Source organism: Sphaeramia orbicularis, chromosome 5 (assembly GCF_902148855.1).
Source record: "Sphaeramia orbicularis chromosome 5, fSphaOr1.1, whole genome shotgun sequence".
NCBI lineage: Eukaryota > Metazoa > Chordata > Actinopteri > Kurtiformes > Apogonidae > Sphaeramia > Sphaeramia orbicularis.
Genome location: NC_043961.1, coordinates 14284914 through 14305198, shown reverse-complemented (window position 1 = coordinate 14305198; position 20285 = coordinate 14284914). Strand labels below are relative to the sequence as shown.

At 37.4% G+C, this 20285-nt stretch overlaps 1 protein-coding gene across 1 annotated transcript in view; it reads left to right on the top strand.

Moving 5' to 3' along the window:
* LOC115419501 (contactin-3-like) overlaps window positions 1–20285 on the top strand; it is a 144369-nt gene that overhangs the window by 50265 nt on the left and 73819 nt on the right. The window contains exon 3 of the mRNA XM_030134317.1: window positions 5275–5410. Within this exon, the coding sequence (XP_029990177.1) occupies window positions 5275–5410 (136 nt within the window). The remainder of the gene's footprint in view (window positions 1–5274; window positions 5411–20285) is intronic.

Sequence of the window (20285 nt, the reverse complement as noted above, 5' to 3'; positions counted from 1 at the left end):
AACATGTATAACCCTGAATCGCGGCCGTACGTTGTCTTCCAACTCATTAAACTGATGTATGTGTTGATCCCCTGACACATTGTGACTCGGGGTTAAAACCACATGTAGAAGCGTTAGCCACATGCTGCAGTCTGTTAGCAGTAGGATATTAATTAGGCCTACTCCGGCCGTCTGTTGACTCCGCTTTCATTTAGTAGCAGATTGTGTTCCACATCCTTTCCTTTTAAGCTGCTGGCAGATGAGTGCATCCTTATGGTCTCAATTAACCGGCGCTTACGTAGGACGACATTGATGTTCCGAAAACACATCACTCCTCTTTATTTATCTAGTCTGTCACTTATAGAAAACCTGTAATTACAGAGAAAACTTCTGTTGCTTTTTCACTTACTTTTTTTTTTTTTTACCACAACTCTTTTTTTTTTTTAAACTCTAAATCTTCTTTTTTAATACAGATAGAAACACTTTAATCCTGACAAGTAATTAACTCCGAACACCTGAGTTTATTAATGTTCATCGAGATACGGGGGACCTCTACTTGGATTCTCCTTAATCACAAAATTATCCGCACAATAACCAGGATTGTCTTACACATTTGCAGCGTTTTCATTGTTATCTATGTAATATTATTTAATTTGATAATTTGATTTAATGAATATTAGACGCTTAGTTGCATCAATTAGAATACAAAACATCTGATTCTCCTTCGCAGCTTATTATTCACATCGTAACCAGGACTGTATACATTTGCATTATTTTCATTTTGCTGCAGTTTTAAAGGGGAATTAATCACATGGTGCAGAGTAGCAACAATATGATGATTTATCATAATGATAAATTGACAGATTGAGGCGTGATATGGTGTTTAAAAAAAAAAAAAAAAAAAAGAGGACCAGTATGCAGAATTGGAATAAATAGTCATAAGTGCCATGGTCAGGTCTTTTTCCTCACTGTTCCAAGTGTCAGGTCGTCTGAAAAATGCAGTGGCGCACAACAAACCACATAGCAAATATGTCGGCATTAGCGCTTAATGCCAAACAAGGGTAAGTGGGATTTACTCCTCTCAGTGCAAGATAAGCAAATAATGTACACATCACATCTTGGGGATTGTCTTAATGCATTCCTTTGCCGCTGTGAGGACACCACTTCCATATGGGTGCTTCTATGAAACTGGGTACATTTTGGTACCTGCTTTTTTAGAGCCAATAATAAAAACAAATTTAGACATATTTCCCCCCAGGATGGACCTAATGATGACCTCAGATAAATGCAAAAAAAAAAAAAAAAAAGTATGCTCTTGCTCTGAGCCATCCCAAAATTAACCCTTTCATGCACAAATTATGCGAACCTTTATCAAAATTTTTTCCTGAGTGTTTTTATTCCTCTTTAGGCATGAAAAAAACAACGCAATTGAAAATTTTCTTCTGAAAAATAAATAAATAGAATAATTAAAAATTTAAAAACATAAAAAAAAAATAATAATGAAAAAAAAAAAAAAAATTGCTATGCACCTATTTTTCACGAAGTTGCAAAAATGTCCACTCAGCTGGACACCACATGTTTAATTTTTGACGCATAGAAACATGTATTTACTGATAAACTGTGTGAAAACTATGGGGAGAGCTTGGGATTCTGGGGGTTTATGCTCAGGAGAGATCTACATAATGTTGTCAGTTCATGTCAGAAAAGATATGTAGTGTCTTAAAACTTTAATAAAGATATGTGTAAAAAAAAACAAAAACAAAAAGAACAACAAAACCCATGAATATACAAGAGAACAGCTCTAGAATAGCTGTCCACTGTAGTGACCAGTATGCATGAAAGGGTTAATGAATTTTTAATGAAATATTGGGGTCAAAAATAGGACCAAAATTGGGACAGGAAATGCATTTTATTGTGAAAACATGGCTGTGAATGGTCTTATATAGACTATAAATAAAGACACTGTATGACAGAATATGTCCTCACATTATTGCTGTAACGTTGGCTTTTTAAATACACAACTGTGACATTTCACGAAGAGCTTTAACAAAGATTTGAATGTTTGCCAACAGGTCGCAAATGTAATGAAATGAAAACGAGTGCTTTTATGAAACTGGGTACATTTTGGTATCTTTTTAGATCCCCCAAAAATGAGAAATTTAGACATATTTCCCCCCAGGATGTACCTTATAACAAGCTCAGATGAATGCAAAAAAATTATCCTCTTGCTCCCAAAATTAATGAATTTACAATAAAATATTGGGGCCAAAAATAGGACCAAAACTGGGACATGAAAAACTACCTAGGTGTCAGAGCATTTGATCTGAAAACATGGCTGTAAATGGTCTTATATACCGCTATAAATAAAGACAGTGTTAAATTTGTCGATCCTAGTTGTTTTTCTAATCCAGACATGTGGGTTTTTCATGAATCTCAGTCTCATTCCAGGTTTTGTATGTAACCCATTGTGTCCACTTGCGTTACATGCAGAACCTACCCAGTTAAACACATAAATTGCAAATGATTTTGCAACAGCAGTCATTTTTGTGAAACACTCTGCCTTGGATAATTAGTTCAATTCCCAAAATGTACCTGTGAGAGAATAAAGATATAGTACAAAAAAATAGTAGTGCATAATTTTCGTGTCCTTTTGACTGTGTTACATGCAGATTTTTGTATTAAATATAATGTAAAATAATAGAAAAATGTGTTTTTATCTGAAAAATAGTTTCTCTTTTATCTCACTAAGTATTTAGTTTTAAAATACTTGCTTTATAACATTAGTCTACATCTGGTTGAATTTTTAGCCCCCATGTCCTGTTTTTAGGACCAGTTTCATAGAAGCACCCAAATGGTAATTTTATTAATCTTAATAATAATGATAATAATAATAATAATAATACTACATTTTCTTTATAGGTGCCTTTCAGGACAATCAAGATCACCGTACAAAGTTGTTAAAAATAAATAAAACACAATTAAAATTACACATATACATATGTAAAACACAAAGGTACATAAAATGGCAGTAGATGTGCATTGTTGTATTGTGTTGCGTGCATTGCCAAGTGAAGTTGGCAACGCTAACCAGCTCCACAGAATCTGATTTCATTTCTAATCCTATGATGCAGATTTTAAAGGTTTCGCGTGTAACCCATCGTGTCCACTTGTGTTACATGCGGAACCTGCCCATTTAAACACAAATAAATCGCGAATGATTTTGCAACAGTGGTCATTTTTGTGAAACACACACACTGAGAGAATAAAAAGATATTCAAAAAAGTAGTAGCACATGATTTTCGTGTCCTTTTGACCGTGTTACGTACAGATTTTGTATTAAATATAGATAGATAGACAGAAAGACATAGATAAGCTTTATTTCAGACTCATGGTCCACATTAAAAAGCAAACAGATAAATACAAACACAATTTTAAAAAAAGAAAAAAAAAATATATGCAGTATATAGCTCATTCCAGGTTTCGTGTGTAACCCATCGTGTCCACTTGCATTATATGCAGAACCTGCCCAGTTAAAGGCATATAAATCATAAATGGTTTTGGAACAGTGGTCATTTTTGTGAAACACACACACTTAGAGAATAAAAAGACATAAAAAAAATAGTAGCACATAATTTTCGTGTCCTTTTGACCGTGTTATGTCCAGATTTTTGTATTAAATATAATGTAAAATAATATAAAAATGTGTTTTATCTGAGAAATAGTTTGTCTTTTATCTCAGTAATACTTGCTTCATAACATTAGTCCACATCTGGTTTGAATTTTTAGCCCTCATATCCTGGTTTTTAGGACCAGTTTCATACAAACACCCAAATGGTAATTTTATTAATCTTGCGCATTGTTGTATTGTGTTGCGTGCATTTCCAAATGAAGTTGGCAACGCTAACAAGCTTCACAGAATCTGATTTCATTTCTAACCCTGTGATGCAGGTTTTCCAGGTTTCGTGTGTAACCCATCGTGTCCACTTGCATCACATGCAGAACCTGCCCATTTAAACACAAATAAATTGCAAACGATTTTGCAACAGCGGTCATTTTTGTGAAACACACACACTGAGAGAATAAAAAGATATTTAAAAAAATAGCAGCACATAATTTTCGTGTCCTTTTGACCGTGTTACATACAGATTTTGTATTAAATATAGATAGACAGACAGACAGACAGACAGATAGACATAGATAAGCTTTATTTCAGACTCATGGTCCACATTAAAAAGCAAACAGATAAATACAAACACAATTTAAAAAAAAAAAAAAAAAAAAAAATGCAGTATATAGCTCATTCCAGGTTTCGTGTGTAACCCATCGTGTCCACTTGCATTATATGCAGAACCTGCCCAGTTAAACACATATAAATCACAAATGGTTTTGCAGCAGCGGTCATTTTTGTGAAACACACACTGAGAGAATAAAAGGATATAAAAAAAAATAGTAGCACATAATTTTTGTGTGCTTTTGACCGTGTTACATACAGATTTTGTATTAAATATAATGTAAAATATAAAAATGTGTTTTATCTGAGAAATAGTTTCTCTTTTATCTCAGTAAATATTTATTTTAGAATACATGCTTCATAACATTAGTCTACATCTGGTTTGAATTTTTAGCCCCCATGTCGTGTTTTTAGGACCAGTTTCATACAAGCACCCAAATGGTAATTTTATTAATGTTGCGCATTGTTGTATTGTGTTGCTAACCAGCTCCACAGAATCTGATTTCATTTCTAACCCTGTGATGCAGGTTTTAAAGGTTTCGTGTGTAACCCATCGTGTCCACTTGCATTATATGCAGAACCTGCCCAGTTAAAGGCATATAAATCACAAATGATTTTGCAGCAGTGGTCATTTTTTAGTTTGACTCCTAAAATGTACCCGTGAGAGAATAAAAGGATATTCAAAAAAATAGTAGCACATAATTTTTGTGTCCTTTTGACCGTGTTACGTACAGATTTTTGTATTAAATATAATGTAAAATATAAAAATGTGTTTTATCTGAGAAATAGTTTCTTTTATCACAGTAATACTTGCTTCATAACATTAGTCTACATCTGGTTGGAATTTGTAGCCCTCATATCCTGGTTTTTAGGACCAGTTTCATATATAAAAGTGAAAAACTAACACACACGGAGCGTCCCAAAGTTCCTGTACTGCATCAAGATGAACTGTTTGTCCAGAGACTGTGTGTGCTTTTGCTGAATTCCTCCAGTATTTTCTCTTAAGGTCAAAGAAACAGTTTTTCTGCCTTGTACTACCACACACTCTCTCCCCTTTCCTCCAGCCTGTACAGAGGATGTCATATTTCAAGGGCCAAGATGGAGGACGGAGCCAAGTGACCTCATTTTACCCATCAACTCCCCAGACCAGCAGGCTACCATCACGTGCGAGGCAGAAGGAAGCCCTCCTCCGCAGTACAGGTAAATTACCACATCAAAGTTCCATTTCCCACAAGCCTCGGCGAGCTGTCTACCCGCTCCCCGTCTGCATCACATGGCCAAAAATCTATGGCGGCTTTAATTGCTCGCGAATCTTCGTCGCCGCTTCTGCCGAAATCAAAGAGAGTCCCGATAGCGTTGATTGCTATTGATTTGTTAAAGAACAACGCTTTATGGATGTAAACGCTCGAGAGAGATTACGCACCAATCCGACAGAAAGCAAAAAAAAAAAAAAAAAAAGGCTTCAAAGAGCAACTGCCTAATTGAGCATCCATTTCTAATTGAAAAAAAGCTTATCTATTTTCAGCCCCAGCTATGATGTAGAGTCAGGGCGCCGCCACCGCGCTTGATGAATATGACAATTCCTCGGATGTGAGCAAGGTTAACTTTATTAATGATAAGATTTAAGCCACCGTACAGCTTAAGCTCGTGATTTATAATATAGTGCGTGGCTTAAGAAATCATTAAGAGAGGAGAGAAAGGAAGATTCAAGTGGCTCATTTGCACCACAGATTCTTTGATATCTCCTTGGTTATTCCCTGGTGGTGCACACGAACGAAGCTTGCCTGAAAATGGCAGCTGGCTGTGTTTTTTTTTTTTTTTTTTCTTTTGTGGTAGATTGTGTTTCGGAGCTTGGTCAGCACCATGTAGATGCACAGCAAGCAGAGGGAGAGAGGCAATAACCTTGTGAGTGACATTCCTTTAAATGCTTACATTTCCTATAATGTGTCTGCGCTGAAAACATGGTCCGGGCCCAGCAGCGGGGGGTATCATTATACTTGTTGTGCAATCTGAGCTATCCCGGGTGAAGCCGAAACCATCACTTGCAGTATTTTCACCGGCGACTTAAAGCAGCGTGGTGTTCACTGGTGTTGTTCAGGAGGTTTAGTCTTTCAGGTTCTTTGCAGTGTTAACAGCTGGGAGAGGAAGTGGGGCTGTGTGGGTGATGAGCAGGGTCTGGTACAAGACTGGAGGAGGAGACTGGAGATGGAAGGAGCACAACGTACAGGTGATCAGTGAAGAAGAAGAAGAAGAAGAAGAAGAAGAAGAAGAAGAAGAAGAAGAGTGGACTGAGGAAGGAGAGCTGGAAGAAAGGAGGGTTTCAGAATAATGATTATAATGGATCATCCATCCACATATTCTGTCCATCCATCCATCCATCCATCCATCCATCAATCTGTCTTTCCTTTCTGTCTATCTATCCATCTATTCTGCCCATCATCCATCCATCTGTCCGTCCATCCATCCGTCCATCCATCCATTCTTCCATTCCGTTCATCCATTAATCTATCTTTCCATTCTGTCCATCCATCCATCCATCCCGTCCTTCCATTAATCATCCATCCATCCATTCCGTCCGTCCATTAATCTATCTTTCCATTCTGTCTATCCATCCATCCATCCTGTCCATCTGTCCGTCTGTCCATTTATCCATTTATCATCCATCCATCCATCCATCTTTCCTGTCTCCCCACCTACCATTATTCCTTATTTCCTTCCATCCATCCATCCTTCTTACTTTCTATCTTTCCTTTCTGTCTATCTATCCATCTATTCTACCCATCATCCATCCGTCCGTCCATCCTTCCATTCCGTCCGTCCATTAATCTATCTTTCCATTCTGTCTATCCATCCATCCGTCCGTCCATCCTTCCATTCCGTCCGTCCATTAATCTATCTTTCCATTCTGTCTACCCATCCATCCATCTGTCCGTCTGTCCATTTATCCATTTATCATCCATCCATTTCGTCCGTCCATCAATCTGTAATTCCACTCTGTCTATCCATCCATCCATCCATTCTGTCCGTCCATTAATCTATCTTTCCATTCTGTCTATCCATCCATCCATCCTGTCCATCTGTCCGTCTGTCCATTTATCCATTTATCATCCATCCATCCATCCATCTTTCCTGTCTCCCCACCTACCATTATTCCTTATTTCCTTCCATCCATCCATCCTTCTTACTTTCTATCTTTCCTTTCTGTCTGTCTATCCATCTATTCTACCCATCATCCATCCGTCCGTCCATCCTTCCATTCCGTCCGTCCATTAATCTATCTTTCCATTCTGTCTATCCATCCATCCATCTGTCCGTCTGTCCATTTATCATCCATCCATCCATCCATTTCGTCCGTCCATCAATCTGTAATTCCACTCTGTCTATCCATCCATCCATCCATCCATCCATCCATCCATCTATTCTGCCCATCCATCCATCCATCCATCCATCCATCCATCCATCCATCCATCCATCCATCCATCCATCCATCCATCTTTCCTGTCTCCCCACCTACCATTATTCCTTATTTCCTTCCATCCATCCATCCTTCTTACTTTCCTTCTCACCTTCCCATCCAATCTTCCATCCGTCCTGTCTTTGATTCATTCATCCTTCCTTCTTTTCATTCATCTGCCCTTCCTTCCTTACCTCTCTCCTTCCATCATTTTACCTTCCTTTTGTCCCTCCTTCCTTCCATCAATCCATCCTTCTATTTTTCTTTCCTTCCTTCCATTCACCTTTCCTTCCTTCAACCTTCCATCTATCCACTGTCTTCCATTCCTCTGTTTTTTCCATCCATCCATCCATCCATCCATCCATTTTCTTAGCCACTACATACTTTGCGAGAACAAAGAAAATTGTTCGTTTTCTCGTGGGTACAAGAAGAAAGTTTGTTTTTGCCTCGACATTTTATACTTCACAAAAAACCAAGTACCGAACTCATGGGAGGTCCTCCGCTTTTCTGAACCACATACACTTCAAATTTCTGTCCAATTGCACAATAGTTCTCGCATGCAAGCTGCGAGAACTCCCAAACCAGCGAGAGCGAAAAGACATTTCTTCGTTCTGACAGAGTGTGTAGGAGGCTTTAGCTCTCATGAGGGTCTTGGGGGTGCTGGATCATCTTATCTCATCCCATCTTGGCTACCAATGGGCGAAGGTGGGGTACACTTTGGACGTTTCACCACTTCAACAACAGACTAAGAGAAAATAAATAATCACATTCACATTTTCCTTTAAGTTCTGTCAGTGTGTTTGCGTGGACTTGAATCCCAGTCAACAGCTAAAAGGACCAGAATCTGGAAAGATCCACTGATGTACCAGTTTATGGATCTGTTCCACATCCATAATGTTTACAGGGTGCTATAGAAATGCTTTATAACTCTGGTCATAACCTGCTATAATCAGAGTTTTCAGCTCCCTCTTTTTACCTCTGAGAACATAAACATTTTATTCTGATTTCATGAACCTGCATTAGCTCCTGTCCAGGTTTATGCTAGTCAGTGCTCTCAGAAGAAAATTACAGGAGGGATATTTTGCTTTTTTTTTTTTTTTTTTTTTTTTTTTAAGGAATTATGCAATTTAAAACATTTCCCTGTGGTCTACATAAAGTGAAATGCAATTCTTGGATCTGAATTCTTCATTAATTCAACTCCATAGGTCCATCTTCAATGCTATTTCTGAGTAATGACACCAGAAAGGTGGTTTTGAGCGCTGGCCCTTTAAATGCACATGACCCCGCCCCTTCCAGGTTGTTGGCTGTGCTGCTCTGTCCAGTTCAACCAACAACTGAACATTTTAGGTTATCAGCTCGAAGTTTGGACATATTTTCAGTATGGACTACAACTGCTGGTGCTGACAAAAAATTCCGAGAAATGTTCATCGGAAGTCTTGACCTTATATGCGCAAATATCGTAACATAACTAGTTATAGATGCAACAAATTAAGCAGGAATGGAAACGGGTTGTAGAAATCCACTCGATTTTTGCCAAAATGAATATAAAGATAGCTATAAAGGTAGCCAAATACACAAATAAATGAACCAAAGACGAATAAAAGTGGGTTTAGCAAAATATGACCCCTTTAAAAAACAGCACGGCTTCATCCAACAGATGCAATAGAAGCAAAAATCGAAGCACCTGGGTCTTTAGAACGATGAAGAAACGTTTTGTCTCCGTTGCGAGGGAATGATGCATACTATATATATATTTAATGACCCTTTCAAGTCTGGACTAAACAGGCAGCTGGAGGCTTGTTTCCCAACATGAACACTGGAACACGTCAGGTCAGGATGAAAGACACTAACAGACTCATACTGGTCAAAGTGAGGGACATATATCCTACTATAATGCACGTTTCGTGTCCGTCCATTGTCCGTCCATCCGACTGATTGATGTTGCAGCACGGGAGGGCGTTTGGGTGCAATGCCGCTGCTGCACCACAGGAGGGCGTCATGCTATCGTACAATGGCACCACGGGTACAATGCCGCTAGTTTAATTAATATATCTTGTTGGTTTAGTCCTCCATTGTTGGTAGCCCATGTTCCACATTCTTCTGAAATTATATGAAAAGTTGTTGCTGGATGGCCATTTCTCAGGTTGATGTTCAAATGTTTGAGTACACTTCCTGGTTTTATCCAATCATATCTCTGGTCCCGGGTCCTCAAAGGGAACCCAGATCTGATGGAATGAAGTCCTATAGGAGATGTAGCTCAGTTCACTGGAGAAAAACTATATTGGTTCCATAAGAATCAGACAATTTCTGCGATGATCTTTAACATCTTATCCATAAACTGGTTTACTTTGACACCTCTTTGTAAGAGCTAACATTGTTATGACCCTGGGTCATAATTTATCTATTTATATTTATATGTATGTGTTTTCTGTTTAGTGTGTGTGTTCTCCCCCGTCCTGTAGGTGTGCTGTGCCCTTTTTGTTTCCGTTTGTTGCAGGTTTCTGATTGGTGGAGCATGATTGCCCAGCCCTTTAAAAATGGCCCTGGAACTTCTGTCCTCGCTCGCTCTTGCCTCCTGTCAGCTCCCAACCCTGTGTTCGTGTGTGTGACCGTCAGTCTTCGTGCTCGTGGAAAACTCCGATTGTTTGTATTTGTAAATAGTTTTTGTTAAATCGAACCTTTTTCTGGTAGGGGAGGTCGGCTCTTTTGTTTTCCCATTTTCTCCTGTTTTTGGTTAGATAGTTAGGTAAGTTTTCTGTATTTTATTTCTTGCATTTATTTTGGATTAGGAAAGTTAGTTTAAACTCTACAGATATTTTGTTTGTTGTTTTAGCCGCTCCCTCCCCTAACCCTTCCTTAGTTGTTAAAACAAAAGTAGTAATAATAAATATTGTGAATCTTAGTTTTTGACTGACGTGTGTGCTTGGGAGCTGGGAGGGGACAAAAGTTGAGCCTATTATGTTCGCCCTGGTGAACCCCTAGGCCGGGGCGTAACAACATTAACTAACTGATCATTTTGTGAGACAACTGACAGAGTTGTTGCAACAGGCAGCAGCTCTACACATGCATTTTAAGTTGCTTTTCTTCTTTGTAGGGTAAAATCCAAAGGTACAGTCATCAAACTCGTTAAGCATATGACCAGTCTTTTCCATCACGATCCAAGATTAACTTCATTAGCTCATTATTTATTATTTATTATTATTATTTTATGATTGATTATTATTCATTCGCTCATTGATACATTTAATCAAGTCATTCGATAATTAGTCACTTGTTAGCCGTTTCCTTTTCATCAACAATGAAACAAATTGGAATCATTCTTTTAAATATCTTTCCTGCCCCAAAATGTATTGTTTGCCCAAAAACTGATTTTGTCACCTTGTTTATGTTATTAATACAACTAAACCTTTATTTAACCAGAGACCCACTGAGATTGAGATCTTTTTTACAAGGGCGACCTGGCCAAGAAGTCAGCAGCACACGCCATGAAGGAATACAGGTTTAAAAGACAGGTATTAACAATAAATTAAAACAAACAGTAATTTAGTAATAACAAAAGTAGGACAAGTATATCAGTTGACATATATACTAACTTAATGTTTGTAAAGGCAGCAAAGGGTTGTCTTTATTAAACATTACTAGAATATATATGAGAGTGACGTATACAATAAGTAATCGTATCATCATCTATGGGTTCTCACTTCTTGCCTTTCGTCATTGTCAGATTGTCTTCAGGTTAAGTACTGTCAGATAAACAACCGAACAGCAGCAGTGATATGTGGGTCTGATTGAGTGGATTTTCCTCTGCTCCAAAACCCATAACACTGAAAAATGATCAGAATTGGGATACTGATGCACACATCCTCAAGTGTATTAGTGAGGTTTGGTTTTTCCCCTTTTGGTTCAGCCTCAGAAGCTCTTATTTACCTGAGTCTCACCACTTGGGGATCGACCACTGGCTGTAACAACAATTAATTTTGACTCGTTTTTTTTTTTTTTTTTTTATTTAACCTTGAAATCCTGCTGCTTTCCTTTTCCAGCTTTATTATGTGGTACATGGCTGATTTCACATTACTGCCTTAATTTGATTTGCTTAGTCTGAACTTTTCTCCACCAGAAAAGTCATTTATATCTCTGCTTTCGAATCAAACATTTTTTTTTTAAACTAATTTTATTGATCTTCAAGGTCTAACATTGATCACATACAGTCAGGGTGTGATTTGTCAAAAAAACAAGGTGGGGGGGGCAGTTATTTACATGGGAGTGCGATCCATAACTAACATAACTGATGCCGGCATTAAAACAAAAATGAAACTTTACATACTTTCAACGTCCAACTCCCAGGTTCTATTCCTCTATTATACAGCGGATCTTCCACGAAATTTTCACAACTTCTTATCTGTACTGAACCCCCTCGGCTCCATGAATTTGTCACATTCACCCCCCCTTTACGGCGCCCCAGTGCATGTGGACATTCACGAATTCTGAGACTGCCGACAGTTGGGTTCAGGTGAACGTTAGTGCCAGTAATGTAGGATGTAGGTGGAAGAAAACTGTCACAACCTGCTGTTATTTCCATTGGTTGGTAGTCCCCCCCGACGATGAAATTCATTGAGCAGAAGTAGGGATGTAAAAACCAGAGGGGGGAGTTGACCCCCATCCCCTCCAACAAATCACACCCTGCATACAATCATGAACACTCCTTAACAACAAAACTCTATTTTTCCCCCATTGTTTTTATTGCAATTTTTTTATTTTTCATTCAACAGAACAAACAGCAACAACGAAACTATACACAAAACAAAACGTACACGACAGCTCTATCATGACAAACAAAAAACAGAAAAATAAAAACATAGCTTAATACAGAAGGTAGGAGGTCAGACTTACATTGTACGGGAGTCACATTTACGAGTATCATTTAAGAGCACAGCATTCCTTTTAATTGGGTAGAAGAGAGGTCCAGTCCAATGTAGTCCAAAAATGGTCACCATACTCTGTAGGACAACAAAGCTCATTTAACAGTGTTAGTTATTGTACCAGTTAATTTTCAAGTAGGAAAGGGAGAAAATGAATTACATAAGTCAAAGTGAACTACAAAAGCACTCGGAGAGTTGTTGAGCCGCATTATGTAATAAATTCCCATTATGTAATAAAACTTCAAAATGTAATAAGAATGTCACATCATCTTGTAATAAAGCCGCATTATGTAATAAACTGACGCATTTTGTAATAAACTACCTCAGTGCATTATGTAGTAAATTTTTTCGCATTATGTATTAAGTTATTACAATTTGAGAAATTTATTACAAAATGCACTTGACACATTTTTATTTCCAGGAAAATGTAGTAACATGATTCATTACGTAATCACGACACTCAAGTAGATTTTTTTTCCCTCTTTAATTGAAGTAGCCCTGCAGATTAGTAGTTGTAGTAGTGCTAATAATAGCCTACCTATTAGCATTACATTCGCAATTAGTCCACACACTCTAACATGCACACACAAAGTAGAAAATGCTGATGTTGAACAATAAATGGATTTATTTCTAAACAGAACCTTTTTAAGGCAAATTAAAACATTTTGATCAATATAAGGTGTCTATGCCAGTTGAAAAAAAACAAACAAACCAAAAACTCAGGAAAGTTTCTTTAACAATGAAAACAACATTTCTGGATATAAAAAAAGACCTAAACCGTCACACACCTTTGGTGGCTAACTTGTAACTAAAATGTATTTTGCCGATAAACACACACTAATCAGTGCCAAACACGTGTCTAAATGACTAAATGTGTCAAGTGCATTTTGTAATAAATTTCTCAAATTGTAATAACTTACTACATAATGCGAAAAAATTTACTACATAATGCACTGAGGTAGTTTATTACAAAATGCGTCAGTTTATTACATAATGCGGCTTTATTACAAGATGACGTGACATTCTTATTACATTTTGAACTTTTATTACATAATGGGAATTTATTACATCATGCGGCTCAACAAGAGTGCAGACCTCCACCAAGGCAAATCAGCCCCCGCCTTCCAATCACCACCAAAATTGGATCATTTGTTCCTTGTGCCAGTATCAATATTTTCTGAAAATCTCATCAAAATCTGTCCATAACTTTTTGAGTTATCTTGCCAACAAACAAACAGACAAACCCTGATGAAAACATTCTACCTCCTTGGTTGAAGTAATAAATGAACCAAAGACTAATAAAAGTGGGTTTCGCAAAATATGACCCCTTTAACACACGGATTGGACACCACAGAGTCTAGACCTGAACCACATTGAGGATCCCATTTACATTGTGGACCAACTCTCCATCTTCACTACAAGACCTGGCCTAAAACCAATGCAACTATGGACGGAAACATTCATTTATTGTGACCCTGCATAGCATAAACACCTCATAATTGAAGCGTAAGGTGGTTCAACTAAATACCCCCCCTCCCCCGATCACTACCAAAATGTAATCATTTGTTCCTTGTGTCAGTAAGATAAGATAAGATATTCCTTATTGATCCCACAATGGGGAAATTCACAGTGTTATCAGCAGCAAACACATAAACATACACATACGCGTAAAACAAACAGTCATATAAATTTGAAAAAAAAAAAAGTGTTTAAAAGGAGAGTGCAAATACGGTTTGATATGAATGTAGTGCAAATGGTTATAAATATAAAAAAATATATAAATACGGATTTGAATATATACAGATTTGGACAGGTGCATTTCAACATTTCCTGAAAATTTCATCCAAATCCGTCCATAACTTTTGGAGTTATCTTGCTAACAGACAGACAAACCCCTATAAAAACAGAACCTCCTCGGTGAAGGTAATAAAACCATTTTTAAACTGATGAGCTTTGCATTGCTCATATCTTATTTTGTCGGTTTTTGTTTTTTTTCTCCTCAGACCTTTCGTGCATTCACCAGTTTTCCTCTATTTTGGAGCTTGCAGGTTGTGTTTGCATTGCATAAAAACACACACATCTCCTGGGTGATATTCATCTAGGTCAGACGTTCCATTGGTTGGAGTCAGTGCCCTCAATTATGAATAAAAAATCTTAAACCTGCATTAAGAGGAAACATTGCTCTTAGAGTGCACATACTGTCACTGTTTAGATTGGCATGTCTGGTAATGCTTTTAAAGACACTAGATTTTTGCCCTTAATATGACTTTGAAGAAGCCGTTATTTTTTGGGTTTATTTGGGTTGCATCAGTTTTTCTGACGCTGATTGTCCTTGACTTGTTTCCCTTTGGGCAAGGAGAGGACTTTTTTGTCCCGATGAGAAAATAGAAAGTATCAGTTCTTGGCAATTTATTTCACTAACACTGAAATTAGAACCTCAAAATGTCCTGAACTGACTGGGAAAAAAAAAAAAAAAAGCCTTTAGGAAGTGGCCATGCTGTGACTTTCAACACAGTGTGTAAAGTGTGCATAGGCCTAGACCCTGCAAATGAACAGTATTTGTATAATTAGATATGCCAAGCAAGAGGGTATTACATTCAGAGCTTCACGCTTAATTCCTTCAGTTACTGCAGCTATTAAGAAAAATGCATCCATTTGGCTTAATATCCATACAGAAAATTGGGCCACACAATATGAATTTGTCAGCACAGGTGATTTTAACCCGTTTTCCGGAGGATGCAACTGGCGCCTAGAGCGGAATATATCACGTCACTTGGAATTAGATGTGTCAGTCTCGCTGGGTGGAGAAATTCAACTGAAAACACCAACGACGCTAGTTTGTAATAATTAGAAAGTACTGCTTTTACAAATACCAGAGTAAATGTTAAATCTCAGTGGATGTACAGTAGTTTTATCATGGATATTGACCACATTAGCAGCAGTTGACCATACCATACCAACTTTATTTATAATGCACTTTAAGAACTTTACAGCTGGCCAAAGTGCCGTACACAGTCAACCATAGCATACTTATTTCAAAGCCCAACAGAAATGGAATCCAGAATGTTGCCCTCAAATGGCTGATACATTACCTGGATAATAGAGAACAGTTTGTTGTCTTTAATCATGTATCATCTACCAAATCAAGAATCCCTTTTGGGGTTCCACAAGGATCAATTTTGGGACCTTTATTATGCTTAATTTATATTAATGACTTGCCCATGTCTTGCAATAATCTTCTTCCCTCATTATTTGCTGATGACACTTTGCTGATGACACGCTCATGATGACTTTAAGTCTCTTATTGCATCGGTAAATAATGAATTACAAACTGTTTCTAATTGGTTCCTGATTAATAAATTAACACTCAATGTAAAAAAAAATGTAACTTCATGATCCTCTGCAACAAAAATAAATCCTACACAAAAGAAGAAGCTAAAATATTAATTAACGGAACTGAAATCCGTCAAGTACCTCACACCACATTTTTGGGTGTTGTTCTGGATGAAGGTCTTAATTGGAATAGCCATATCAATCATGTATGCAAAAGATCAGTGAAGATGCTTGGTATTCTGAGAAAAGTTTGTCCCCTGATTCATCACTCTGCTCACTTGACTTTGTATTATAGTTTTCTGTTTCCATATATGAATTACTGCAATATTGTCTGGTCAGGAACTTATCCAACTTATCTTAGGAAACTCTTGATAACCCAGAAGAGATTCCTGAGAACAATCTCACTGTCTAGTACACAGGTGTCAAACATGCGGCCTGGGGGCCAAAACCGGCCCGCCAAAGGTTCCAATCTGGCCCGCGAGAATTTACAAAGTACAAAATGCAAAAATTACCCTGAAGATGTTAACAGTCAAGGGCATCAAACTCAAAAATAACAGCATAATAACCTAGAAATAATGACTCCAAATTTTCTTCTTGGTTTAATGTGAAAAAAAAAAAAAAAAAAATGACATTATGCCGATAAATAATGACACCATTTTTTTTTTTCTTTGATTTATTGCAAAGAACATTAAATTCTGATATCCTTTAACAATAAAATGTCAATAACCTGAACAAATATGAACACCTTGAAATGTCTAAAGAAAAAATAAGTGCAATTTTAACATTATTCTGCCTGTTTTGTGCTTTGGTAGATCTGATCTGTAATGCACATGTAGAAATCATAAGTTGAGGCATAATATTGATAAAATTGTACTTGCTTTTCTTCAGAAATTTCAGTTTTTTCCAGTTATTCACATCTTTTTTGTTTTGGATAGAAATAGTTTCATCATCTAATGTTATTTTTTGCACTAAGAAATTGGAGTTGTCATTATTTATAGGTTATTATCCTAGTATTTATCTGGTCCGGCCCGCTGGAGATCAAATTGGGCTGAATGTGGCCCCTGAAAGAAAATGAGTTTGACACCCCTGGTCTAGTAGATACGAACCATCTGCACCAATTTTTAGGAAATATTCAATACTAGCTGTTCATGAACTCAGTGTTTTTTACTCATGTTAATTTGTGCACAAGTTTATCAATAATAAGCAAGATCTTCCGGACACTTGTCATAATTTTTTTAGTTTTTCATCCGATTTACATTTATACTCAACTGGACATAGCGACAATCTTCATTTACCCTTCTGTCGAACATCTGGTCATCAATTTAATATTTTATTTAGAGGTCCTAAATTGTGGAACAATCTAGACATGTCTCTGAAGTCTATATTGTCATTTACATCTTTCAAAAACTCACTGAAAAAACATCTCCTGTCCTGACTTTTTCAGTGTTTTCTATATTGTTAATTGCTGCTTAATTATTGCTTTCTCATGTTTGTACATTCTATTTTGTATTTTATAATAGATGATGGGAGTGGAACTCTGTACAAGCCCTTTGGGCTTCGTTCCCTCCCTGCACTGTTTTTATTGTGCTAAATAAATAAATACAAACATAAAACAAGGGAATAAATAAGCAAATAAGTAAGTAAAACTAGTGATAACACAGGGTGTAAAGCGGGCTAAGAACAACAAAATACAACCATCATAAAAACAAAGACAAATTAAAATCTGATTAAAACAGCTTAAAAAAACAAAAAACAAAACAGACATGTCACTCATTGATTCAAAGCCAATGAGAAAAAATGCATTTTTAGACGTGATTTAAAGACAGGTAGAGACTGAGCCTGTCTAACAACTATATATTAAAAATAATTTAGAGCAGGATAAAACAATAATAAATATCTCGGATGGTATTACCAGCACCGTTCAAACAGTCTTGACACTATTGGAATTAAAAAAAATGTTTGAGTTTATTAGAAACTCCAGAAAAAAAATTATTCATCGTAAAAAATACATTAAAAACAAGTGGTGCCAGGCACAACAAACCCCGCCCCTCGCATGTTTTGTAGCTTATTTTTGCATCGATCCAGCTGATGTCATCATGTCTATGCATGTGCTGATGTCTGCATATCAATTGCTTCTATATATGTGCCAAGTTTAAAGTAAATTGAAACAAAATTGATGTTTTTATAGACATTTGAAATTTTGCCCATTATAAGTAAATGGGGGAAGAAAAAAAAAATTAAAAAATGCATACAAAATTCAAACTTTGACCTACTTTTCCCAAAATTTAATGACGTCTATTCTGGGTCACTATTGTTTAAATTGATCTTCCAGACCATTCCAAAGATCAACCGCTCTAACAGAAATACGTCTACTTTTTTAAAAATTTGTTCTTGCCTTAGTTTTTTTTTTTTAAATTTTAAATGACGCTTCCTCTGAGGCTATACTGACCTTTCCTACATTCAAAATCTCTTAGATGTAAGGACGGAGAAGATTATTGTGTGCCTTGTACATCATTACCACTATATTAAGGTTGACAAGATCATGTATTTTCAGTAAATTAAGCTGTAAAAATAGAGTTTGTTGGTGCATAAAAATCTACATTAGTAATAATTCTTATTGCCTTTTTTTTAAGTAAAAAGATAGGCTGGGGCGCCGCTAGCAATTGTGGGCCCCATGAAAGGTAAACGTTGTGACCCTTTCATAAAATTCAGTGATCTGTTGGAGCGGGTAGGGGGGGTTCCATACATGACATCACTTATGCAAGCGTGAAAACAAAACTGAAACTTGACATACTTTCAACATTTGACTCCTGACTTCTTTGCCTCTGTTTTTCAGCAGCTCTTACACAAAATTTTCACAACTTCTAGCCTGTATCCATTGGATCCCCTCAACTGCTCTATGGGCCCCCTACTAATGCTGGGCCCCATGAATTTGTCATCTTCACCCCCCCCCCGCCCCCCCTTATCAGCGCCCCAGGTCTGGATTAGAAGAATCATTGGGATCGTCAAATTTAACAGTGTCTTTATTTATAGCGGTATATAAGACCATTTCAAGCCATGTTTTCCAGATCAAATGCACTGACACCTTGGTAGCTTTTTCTGTCCCAATTTTGGTCCTATTTTTGGCCCCAATATTTGATTAAAAATTCTATAATTTTGGGATGTCTCAGAGCAAGAGGATAATTTTTTTTGCATTTTGCATTTTTTGCACAGGTAAATGTTTTGGGCCTTTCATAAACTTCAGTATCTACTCAATTTGTCGGAGCAGGGGGTGGGTTATGTACATGGGGTAGGGGCAGCAGTTGTGGTCCATAACTAATGTAACTAACGCTCATGTGAAGTGAAAGTGAAACTTAACATGCTTTCAAGGTCTCTATTATACAGTGGATCTTTCATGAAATTTTCACATCTTCTAGCCTGTATCCATTGGACCCCCTCAACTGTTCTATGGGCCCCCTACTAATGCTGGGCCCCATGAATGTGTCATCTTAACATCCCCCCCCCCCCCCCCCCATTCAGCGCCCCAGGTCTGGATTAGAAAAATCACTGGGATTGTCAAATTTAACAGTGTCTTTGTTTGTAGCGGTATATAAGACCATTTCAAGCCATGTTTTCCAGATCAAATGCACTGACACCTCGGTAGCTTTTTCTGTCCCAATTTTGGTCCTATTTTTGGCCCCAATATTTGATTAAAAATTCTATAATTTTGGGATGTCTCAGAGCAAGAGGATAATTTTTTTTGCATTTTGCATTTTTTGCACAGGTAAATGTTGTGGGCCCTTCATAAACTTCAGTATCTATTCAATTTGTCAGAGCAGGGGCTGGGGGTGGGTTACGTATGTGGGGTAGGGGCAGCAGTCACGGTCCATAACTAATCTAACTAACGTTGATGTGAAGCGAAAGTGAAACTTAACATGCTTTCAAGGTCTCTATTATACAGCGGATCTTACACGAAATTTTCACAACTTCTAACCTGTATCCACTGGACCCCCTCCACTGCTCTATGGGCCCCCAGAAAATGCTGGGCCCCATGTATTTATCCCCCCACCCCCCCTTTACGGCGTCCCAGCCTAGTGGTCAGATCTGGTAGACTTAATATAAAACAGGTCTTACAAATTTGACACCAACCCAACTTTAACTCTCAAGAGTCAAATCTGGCTTTACTGACAAAATCTTCTCCGCACTGATTAATTAGGATAAGATTATTCAGACCAGATTCAGAGGTGGTCTAAGTTTCACATGGCCTCATTGGTGAACATGAATGTGTCCTGGGTGACACTTAAAAACCACCTGCTCTGACGAGGAGGTACAAATTCATTTACAAGTGAACAGCACAGTATTAAATCAGTGAAATCACTGGCTTTGTCCA